Source organism: Papilio polytes, unplaced genomic scaffold (genome assembly GCF_000836215.1).
Source record: "Papilio polytes unplaced genomic scaffold, Ppol_1.0 DF824069.1, whole genome shotgun sequence".
NCBI classification, from domain to species: Eukaryota; Metazoa; Arthropoda; class Insecta; order Lepidoptera; family Papilionidae; genus Papilio; species Papilio polytes.
In genome coordinates this window covers 2,514,084-2,525,117 of record NW_013525135.1, presented here as the reverse complement: position 1 = coordinate 2,525,117, position 11,034 = coordinate 2,514,084, and the positions used below count along the sequence as shown (strand labels likewise).

General features: G+C 36.3%; 1 protein-coding gene across 1 annotated transcript in view; it reads left to right on the top strand.

Annotated features, from left to right (window-relative positions):
• Nucleotides 1–11,034, top strand: part of LOC106100098 (afadin) — a 49,552-nt gene that overhangs the window by 29,166 nt on the left and 9,352 nt on the right. Inside the window, exons 10-18 of the mRNA XM_013278834.1 lie at nucleotides 4,686–4,858; nucleotides 6,199–6,363; nucleotides 8,401–8,525; nucleotides 8,822–9,253; nucleotides 9,779–9,943; nucleotides 10,175–10,283; nucleotides 10,392–10,537; nucleotides 10,652–10,883; nucleotides 10,973–11,028. Of these exons, the coding sequence (XP_013134288.1) occupies nucleotides 4,686–4,858; nucleotides 6,199–6,363; nucleotides 8,401–8,525; nucleotides 8,822–9,253; nucleotides 9,779–9,943; nucleotides 10,175–10,283; nucleotides 10,392–10,537; nucleotides 10,652–10,883; nucleotides 10,973–11,028 (1,603 nt within the window). The remainder of the gene's footprint in view (nucleotides 1–4,685; nucleotides 4,859–6,198; nucleotides 6,364–8,400; nucleotides 8,526–8,821; nucleotides 9,254–9,778; nucleotides 9,944–10,174; nucleotides 10,284–10,391; nucleotides 10,538–10,651; nucleotides 10,884–10,972; nucleotides 11,029–11,034) is intronic.

Here is an 11,034-nt window from a genome sequence, read left to right as displayed (position 1 = left end):
CCGTATGAACAGCTTCATACAATCCCATACGTTCTATTTTGACACATAGTTACCGCCTAGCGTTTTCGCGTCCGTGCGAACGCTCGCTTATCTTGTTACATTCTTCTAGTCTCTGGAACGTCAAGTGACACTCACTCGCAGAAAGCCGGAGGCAGATTTTTTAATTATTACACGTATTTATTATGTTATTCTCTGAACGAGCATAAAATATTCGAAAGTTTTACGTATTGATGCCAGATTCATTCTCGCTTACTGTAGATGTATTAAACGTAAGCAATAAAAATACAAGCACTCCAACGAAATTCCAAATAGTGAAAGTAACCATAACTAAGTATATCAAACTATTATCCCATATAATCAGCATTTTTCCAATGAAAAGGCGTTATAATTGTGTTACGACGATTTAAAATCATCTTTGTATAGATTTTGTTACATTTTTTCGAATTTCCACATTTACTTATTTCAATGTGTCCACCAAGGATCATTTGTTAATCCCTTTTAAGATAAAAATGTCATCGTTTATAAGAACAAATGGTAAGGGACTTGACAACAGGATTATGTTAGGCTCGTGACCTTTTCGAGAGCAGTTTTTTCGCATCGAGCAAAAACTTTGGGTCGCATTGTTAAGTTGACTGACGTATCGTTGGCTCGGACGGTCACCAATTCTATTGCTGTTTAGTGTACATACGTATTATAGTGCTACAATACAACTAAGCCACTCCTAGTATTGGGCGATCAATATCTAAAAATTGTTTATTTGCTTATATGTAGATCAGTTAAAAATTTTCAATTTTGTCATCAAGATCATGGTTTTTCGTGTAGTCTGTTTTAGGTAAAGAATTTTTTTTCTCTTCCTAGCTATAGATTCCATATCACTTAGCGTACAGAATAAACGAAATGTTTAAATAGAGTAACAATAAATTTCATCCAAAAAATTTAAACAAATATTCACGTTTCGTGTCTTTTGAGCTATACTTAATTCGACGGTTATTCAACGCATAAAGAAATGTGGATTAAAAATGTTGTACGAAAAATAAAAGTGTAGTCCTTTTAACGTCTCAGAGCAAAGTGCTTAACTTTTCTCTTAACTTAATATCATTCATACCGTTTGTGCCCCAAAATTTACGAATAAAATTCAAGTGGCGTGCTCAAACTTTTCATGTCGCTGTTTCTGTATAAAATTAGAATATAGCACGATATAATATAAAATAAAAAAAAACTAAGGCTCCTGGACGTGATGTTTATCCAGATCTTTTCTAAATTAAAAATGTCTTAAAATAATATTCATTACTTAAAATTCTATATTTTACGTAGGATATGTTTGGCTAAATTACATTTAGTCTATGTATTCTTGTAATTATACTAATTCGAATTTTATCTCTGCCTAATCTATTAGTATTGCAATAGTTGTAAAATACCGTATTGTTTAGAAAGATTGCATTATTTACTCGTACATTTAAAGTAATTCAAATACCATTTGCGTAACTAGACTTCTCGGCGCCCTGGAGATAAAATCGGAAACTTTCAAAATATTCGTATTGTAAGATTTGATTTATTACTTTTATCTCACAGTTGAAAGAAATAATACAAGCTACTTTCAATATAATGTTCTGAATGTCGTTGAATAAAGTAAACACTTATTTTTAAAAGTCTTACATGTCTAAGCTTGTACAGGTGAATTTAGATTCTCAATCAAGTATCCGTGTCGATATTTTCCCTAACGTTATCTCCCCTCTAATCAAATCAGTTCCTTTTCAGAACCTCGATCAATTTTCAGTATCGCTCGCAAATGTTACTTGTGATATTTCAAAATTTGTATACGCAGAGAGTACTAAGTAAGTGTATATATATAGTGCGTGATGATTCTATTTTTTAGCTATTGTGTTTTACGAGTTATTTCTAGTTTATAAACATTTTTGTAGAGTAATGTAATACGGAAGGTTGTATGAAAACATCCATTGAGCTGCTGAGATGCATACTTTTCCTGTTTATAAGTATTGTGGACTTGTTAAATTCTTTCACTGATTTTCCAGTATTTGTAAAGTGTACAACTAAATAGTAGTGTTGTGCTGAGTGTGTCGTGTATTATTAAAGTTCACTATAGGTATGTACTGTACTTGAACAAGTTGTGTGTGTTATCAATTAAATTGGGTTTAATATGAGGTTTATCTAAAACAACTTATTTTAACACGTAGTTAAATAAGGTTAAAATCGTAATATAAAAGAAAATATTATTCTTATAATTATTTTATCTATGTTGGTAAGAAAATGAGTTAATTTTGCTTATATTTATATATGCTTTTATTTATACTGTCGGCTGCTTAATGTTTAACAATATTAACGCTTTAATGGCTTTATAAAGTTTAACAGCCGTTATGATAGAGTTTAAAAAGAAAAAAAACTTGCGCTATTTAAGATATTGGAATATAAAATCTGTATTTATTATTTAATCACATTTTTATGTGTAAGCAAGTACTGCTATTTATGTTTAAAGCCCAATAAAAATCTACAAGGTTTTTATATAAAAAATCAAGTAGTGGCAGAGTTTTACTACACTAAATAATAAATTACTTTTTATAAAAATAAAATTCGCCGTTACATATCAAATATTGGGTGGGATACACTTTTATGCAAATCTATGGGAATCGGAAGCTTTCTTGTCCAATTCATGCGAAGAAGCGTTACCATTTTATTATTTCGTCACGTAGATGTAGGCGCAACAGGTAATATGTGGTGTAAAGGTCACGCAGGCCGAACGCCTAATTACCTTAAACGATGGTTAGTCTGTTTGTATTTCACCCTTTTGATGTGTCAAATTGTTGACAAAGTTCTAGAAGATTCGATATATTAACTGCGGTATATATAGTACAAAAGTAACTCCTATACTATAAATTAATATCATTTTAATTAATTTATACATAGCTTAGCTAAACAAACTGTTCAATGTCATTTTATATAGTCCAAAGGTTATAACTACTCGTACAACTGAAAACGCTTCATATTGAATTAGGTCAACGAAACAAAGAGAGGTACAAAAATTGTATGATACCTTCTTAAGCGTGGTACGGAAAATAATAAGACAATTTTAACTGTCTGTTTATTATCAATAACATTTATCTGTAAAGGTCATTGCCTAAAATATAAGTACTATAATTTTATCATGTCTGACCCAATTTTATAGAAATGATTTGGTAAGTTACCCCTTGATTGCAAAGTTTGATAGTCACAGTAACGAAGTGTGTCTTTACTCGCATGAAAAACTGTTAGCGAATAATCTGTTCTATTTTTCAACAGTTGATTTGCGACATTTAACCCTTAAACGATATCGTGGTTGGTGTTACCTGTGATAATGACACCTCGGTTAGTCGCTGACAGAAAGTCGAGTTGACACGACACACTCGCGGACCATGTGTGGATGAATACAGCGGAGTATGCTTTTCAATCGATCATTTAGTTCAAGACTACGTTACGGTCATAAAGAACTTATTCTCGGTACATGTTGGTCATTGATTTTGCTTAGGTTAGGTAGTGATGAGGCACATGAAATGATGTAAATTCCAACCGTAGGTATTTATTTATTATTCACATATCTCATATGAAAAGTTTTAAGCTTTAATTCTGACTAGTATAAGAGCTAATTCAGAATCCGTTTATGACGTGTATGTTCTAGATTTCAAACTAAGATATTGTCTCGATCGCATCAAATAACAAATGATTAGTTTTTTGATATTGAATATTGATTTCCAAATGTAATTACGTATTTGAAATTATTATTAAAACAAATCAACGTAGGCGTGGCTGAGCTGAATAAATTTGTGTTTTAGTTTATTTTCGTTCCGTATGGATATTAAACTAGTTTTATCTAGTATCGAATTTATCTATTTCGTGCATAGTTCTAATAAACAAGAGCCGATGACATCAAACACGCGTGCTAATTACAGCAAATTGGAACTCTGTCAATAAACCGATAATATTTCAACCGTATGCCTACCATACATTGTTGAAGCTGACATTAGTTTTCAAATTGTTAGTCTATTTTTTATACTTTTTTCGCTTTTAATTAAGTACGTCGTACTTTTATTTCTTAGCATAGTGTTCATAAAATATTTTAATGATAATTATTCCAAAGGGAGGTTAAAGTGATTCAATGTGCTAATTGAAATCAGGATTTTTAAATATTCCTGTCAAAGTATTCTAAGTTAATTTCGGCTCAGCAGCAGCGCTAATGATGTTGACAGTGGCACCCCCGCCCCGAACCCACTCACAAACTTCTCCCGCCGCCTCGCACTCCACACGAATCCCCTTCCTCAAATGGAACACTTCTCTAAAGCTCTCAAATCTTGTTATATACGCCATTTATCGACACTCGTCCCTATACGTCGTGAATTTATTGCTTTTTTTGTTGTTTCGCGTTAAAAAAATAAATGACGCGACGTCGCAATTACCGCGGAATGGCTTAGTGGGGAATGCTGTGATGGAATTTATGGATGCTATAAGTGCAGCATAAGCGAGGTCGTATCGATTTTACTTTTTATAGTTGATCATACCGTATTATACAGTCACCATGTCATAACCGCCATCAAATAAACTTACTTTTATTTAAATAGAACCGAAACTGTAGAGACGTGGGATAGTGGTCATAGGAGAATTTTTCAATGATAAATAACGTTGTTATTTTTGCACAGGCTCCATCATGTTCCACGTGCGGCGGCGGCCGGCGGACTCGCAGCCACGGCGGCGCAAGAAGAAGGCAGGTGGTGGTGCGCGGCCCGGCACCGAGCCCCTGCTGGTCGAGGTCGCCCCCGATGGCTCAGCCTTAGAGAACGGACGTAGGATGCGACTTGCAGATGTACTGGAGGTATCGCAATATTCAAACTTTATGGCAATTCCTTGTTAGGTGCAATACGTGTTCGAAGGCGGCTGCCAAGTAGGCACATTCCGGGAAAAAAATATAGCTATAATACAAATTCAAGACACATTTTCAAAATAATGCCACAAAATTAGAATTTTTTTTTTGCATAAAATCGCCATCGTCTAGTGCTTTTAAACTACACGTACTATTAATTTAGTGATGAGTAATTAAAAAAGGGTTTGGCGTGAACGTATGTACTGTCTGCAACAATAAATTATATGTATGTTGTGTCAGGTTATAATTACAGTTTTTATGATATTACTTTCTTTGTATCAGCTACGTTACGTAGCTTTGTTAATGAAAATTATAGTGTTTATTAACTTACGATATATTCTAGTCATCAAATGAGTAATTAAAAAAAAATGGTTACAACAATCTATAAGTAAGATTGTTATATTGTTCAAAGTGAGAGTGTTATTTGTTAACACATTACATTATTAGGTAGACGTAGCATTACCTTGTTACATGTTTAATCAGATTAGGTAACGTAACGCCGTCTACTAAGAGCTTTTGGCTCGCTGCTCTCGGATATTTCATTTCCTTGAACGTGGAAATACGATATTTGTTTGAAAGCTACTCCAATTGAATTTTGGTACGTAATCCTATAGTTGCATAATACTTTTTAACTTCTTATTCCATTATTTCTATGGTTTTTTAAATGAATTTGCAGTTGTACATACTTTTAAAACTTTTGATGTTTTTGATAATAAAAATGCCATTGACCGAATAAGCTCTGTTCATTTAACGTGGTACTCAAAAATAATAGAAGATTGGCTAAGCACTAAGATTTACATATTATAGTCTTAATCCCGCTAGAATTTTAATATTTCATATTCACATTGTGTCGCGTGGGACGTAGGTTTTACAATATACGTTTTATTGTGATACATTACACATTTACTGCGCTGTAAATTTTTGTCGCTTTGTGAAATAAAGCAAAGTCGTATGAAAAGATTTGGAATATTTATTACTTTCGTACTTCTGGAATTTCGGCGGCCTTGACATGTGAAATAGTCAAATATTTCCTTTTAGCCGTTCGTACCCGACAGCGGTTAAAAAAGAGTGGATTGTTCAGAATTTTTGAATAATGAATTTTAAATTTTACGTACTCGAACATTAAATTTTATTACTTACGTAAACTAACAGTTTTAAAAATAAATTATTAGGTATTATAAAACATATAAATCATAAATTTATAACCCACTGTTAGTTACGGATAATTACAATTAACAGTGTCTGTCTCTCGATGTATTACTAGATCCGTAAGTTCTTGTATATGTTTTCAGGTTGGTTCAGGGAATGGCACCGGTCTGCAGCTGTACGGGCCGTCGATCCAGCCGCGGCACTGCGTGGTGGCGCCCGCTGACGGCGGCTACAGCGTCACGCCGCTACACCCCGATGCTCAGGTCTACCTCAACGGACGCAGGGTCACACACACGCAGCGACTGCAGGTAGTTAAATTTTAATGATTCATCATTTATGAGATTTCCTATACAACAAAATAGGTTAGAAAATTCAAGCGTAGCGACGTCTAAGATGCGCTTTTTGGCAATAGTGAATCTCGTTATTTGTCAGTATCTATAATCAGTTGTGAAAGGAATTACTAGCTAACTAATATTAGCGTAGTTATCTGTTTTAACGGGTCGTACTAACAAAATATTTAAAAAATAGCAATAAACTTTAAAAATACATTGTATGTTATTAATTCAAATCGATTTCTGTACCTTCTAAGAGTGGAGGTTTGTAATTTTTATGCTTTAAAATATGTCGCTTTTACTCTAACATTTTTTTGGTACTAAAAATTATATAAGCTAATGTAAAAATATTAAGGTAACACGTATTTTATACATGACATAGGTACGTTCTGTTGAAAATGAGTTCGTACTTATGCTACTCAAATATGCAATTAGACTTTACTAGCACTAACATATGAAAGCTCGCTAGCTAACAGTTACTGACGGAAATGTTTATTTTTCTAGCATTTCTCTTTTCATTCTGTTTAGTTATGGTAGTCTAGTCTAGGAGATAGATGTATTGCACGAGTTCAAATGATTTAAAACAGGTATGCGTTTTTTTTATAATTGAACGATTTTTAAAACAGAAAAATAGCAAACGTTTTAAAAGTACATAACGTCACCAAACCCCACCCCATCCCTTACACCGCTATTAGACTTGCCCTCGTATATTTCCTAAAGCCACTCTATTAAATTATTAACGCGCCGAGAGGATGGCTTTTAGGCAGCTAATGCCCAAACTTTGTCGTCGATTTGGGACCTGTTTAATTAATAAGACTCCATTTTCAACAAAGAAAACCTTTGTTGTCTATTCATTACTCCATAATAGTCCATTTGAAAGCTTTAAAATGTTATTATGACATGACGAAATTTTAAAATTTAATTTGACCATTCTACAATAAGGTAAATATTGTACATTAGAAAATTTTGTTGTTGTAATAAACCGTCATGTATTTTTAAGCATGACTTTTTTTTTAATATTTAAAAACATTTATTATTCGCTGCTATATGATTTTTTTTTGATTATGTAATTTGTCACTTTATACCTATTGATAATATTCTAGTTTATCGCTGGTAGAAAATTGTTTACCCCGTCACCCTATTTACGATCCCCCGCCAGCGCCTTGCCGACGCCTTACCGACGCCTTTCGAAAATTAGCCTTAATGCTTTCAATAACATGTACAAAATTATTGAGACGTTTTATTATACTCGACCTTTAATTAACCCAGCTTATGTTCGTACTTTATTACTAGACTCGGCTTTTACTTTCATATCAGCTAATTGCAGGGCTATCAACTTTCAACAAATGTAGATTTCACACTGCTACCCAGAAAAATATGGACTAGTGACTTGTCAACCATTTATTCATTACAAAACAAAAAAAAATAGCAGATAAGTGACTTGTTTCACATCACTTACTCTGATCCGAAAACAGCCATGTCAAATACTAAGCTTGAAAAAGTATCGTATAAACTCAAATTCTATTTCGGGTTGGCCCGAACAGGTGACAACCCTAGCTACTCGTCATAAAATCTACGTTTAAAGGTCAGGCCAATTCACAAAGCTAAAGTAATTCTATGACTACACATGGTAGGGGTAGAGGTAAATTGCAGTTAATTACTAGTTATATGACCGTAAGAATGAATGGAAACAATTACAATGCCACTATTGAGTGTCGGGAAACAATAGTTTAGCTATTAAATATTCGCATACTGCGTACTTCTTCGATCACCAATATTTCCTCTAAAGCATACTAATCGTTGGTTCATAGATTTTTATGAACTATGAATCGGACTAGATTTAAAAAGCTAAAAGTTATTTATTTTTATTCTTTTATATGCTTTTCCGTTTATTTCTATGTTCTTTGAAAAAATCTGTCGTCAAATCATATTTCGAATGGCCGGTAGTTCTATTACTACTTATGAATTATATCAAAAATTGATAACATTATTTTATTTTGTGTCCTTTCTCAGCATGGTTGCCTGGTGAAATTCGGTCGCGTATCCACATTCCGCTTTGTGGACCCCGCGCAGGAGAACCTTATGAACAGAAACCTGGCGCAGTCACAGAACTACGGCTCCGGCTCCATATACGACAGGTTAGTTAGTAAAGGCATTTATTCGCCTTTTAAATGTTGTAGACAACTGTTCCATTTATTGTAGAATTTACTATCTTATAGATGTATAATTTCGAGTAGATGTTTCATTTGTACACTGCAACATTGTTTTCATTTTTTAAGCTCTAACTCCAATTGTAAAAATCCAAATCTGTTGCTTGTTAATCACCTCTTTTTATACTATTTCGTTATTATGTTTGTTCATTGTTGTTTTTTTTCGTTGCATGTTTCTGTCACTGGCTCACCGACATACGCTTGTTTTACCTTTAACGCGTTAGATCGCCCACATCGGCGGAGAATAGCGGCGCGATGTCCCCTACCTCGCTCGCGTCACATCACGCGGAACTCGACACCAACTCGAACGCGAACGTGACCAACGACACCGAGTACCCGGGCACCGCCAGCCCCGTGTCGCACGACGCCTTCGCTTACAGGGACGGCAACGACACTATGTCGCCCTACAACAACAACACGCTAAAACTGGACAACGAATCGCTCATGATGTCGCAGCATCTAAGCGACTCCAAGGACGAGTATATGAGGGACGAGCCCTCAGGCGCTGCGTACGGTGATCAGGAGCAGAGCGCCGCCGTCAGCCGCACCGGCTCGCACTACAAGGACAACTATGAGACCACTTTCGATCTTGACGGTAACGTCGAGACGAAGAGCATTTGCAGCGCCAAAAGCGGTGGTTCGGGACACGATAACAGGTATGGAATTATTTTTTGCTTGGAATTTTTAGCACTTAAATATTTTTTTAGGTCAACACTGCATTTACGTTTGTTACATTTTGTATTAAAAATGCATAAACTTAAGTTTTTATGGATGATGAGGTAAGTGCTACAATAAATACTGTTCCTACAAATACAGAGAAAATTATTCAATGATAGAGTGTAAAATTGTTGCGACATTTCCAACATGTAAAACATTATGGGGCATAATGGTGAGAAAGTCCAGGTGTGCAAGCCCGCCTGGCGCGCTGATAGCTGATTCCGTGTCGTCCTTTCTACCATAAATCATCAAATATTCGCCTATCGCTTGTTCAAAATTATACCTTTCATGAAATTCATTAGAAACTGAAAGTTCACAAACTTTTGTTTGATATAATTTTAATTATATTTTCAATTGGTGTTTGAAGTTGAAAATCGAACTATTAAACCGCGTTTTATCGACGTCCTGACCTCAGGACGTCAATAAAACGGATACAATATGGTATGGTGGTTGCGTGTGTGCAGGGTGTCGTCGTGCGCGCGGCCGGGGCAGGAGGCGATCCTGCCGGCCGTGCTGGAGTTCCCGGAGGCGGGGCAGGCGCAGTTCCTCGCCGCCGTCATCACCAGGCTCGACCCGCACGCGCCCGCCTTCAAACTAGCACCAGTGTACACATTATATTTGTGTGCCAGGTACTCTAAACTAATTAAAATATCACTTCAAATGCTTTCTGTATTTTTGGTTTAAAATCGCACATGACTGTCTTTTTAGCAAATCTAAATGATTAAGTACTTGTAAAGCGGTTGTGAAAACGTTAGTTTGGTATTCTATTACTGACTCAGAGTACTGGCTCTACTGTAAAGGACTTTTTTGTGTTGTTTAATTTTGTTGTTTGTGTTTAACGTTGAATTTGAACTCTCTAGATACCGCGCATCGACTCACTACCGGCCTGAGTTAACGCCGACGGAACGCGCCCACAAGCTGACCGCCTTCTTGCACCACGTCGCTACACTCATACATGCCACCGTACAGGTAACTCTACCTACATTAAAAAACCACAAAGATTGTATGAAATTATCTATTATATAACGTCAACTAACAACAGCTGGTTCCTATATGTTAAAGTAATGTGTATGTTAGGAGCGCTGCACGGACTCGGCGGCGCAGGCCTTCTGGATGGCCAACGCGAGCGAGTTGCTCCATTTCCTTAAGTGCGACAGACATATCTCCTCCTTCTCCACGCAGGCGCAAGAGTTACTGCCACAGACTGTGCAGAACGCATTCAGGTACACTTCATCTATCATTATTTATTACAAATACTAATAAATCTTCGTGCGTTCTGTTACATCTTCGCATTGTACATACGTATAAGATGATAATATCAGTATTTGATGTTACAGCAATCTAGTGACGTGTTTCCAAGAAGAGCTGGGCCGCGCGCTGGTGACGCTGAACAGCCCGGCGGGGGGCGGGGAGGGCGAGGCGGGGGACGCGACCGAGGCGACCGCGCCCACGCTGCAGGCGCTCGCTGCCGCCATGGTGCTGCTGCGCCGCTGCCGCGTCAACGCCGCACTCACCATACAGCTCTTCTCACACCTCTTCCACTACATCAACGCCTACTGCTTCAACAAGGTTATTACTAAAAATATACGCATCATGCCTCTATTTCTTAATGTTTCTTGTACTTTAAACGTATGTGTACGTTATTATTTCTTCATCAGTTGGTGTTGGAGCCGGGCACGGTGAGCGCGCGCTGGGGCGCCGCGCTGTCGGCCCGGCTGGC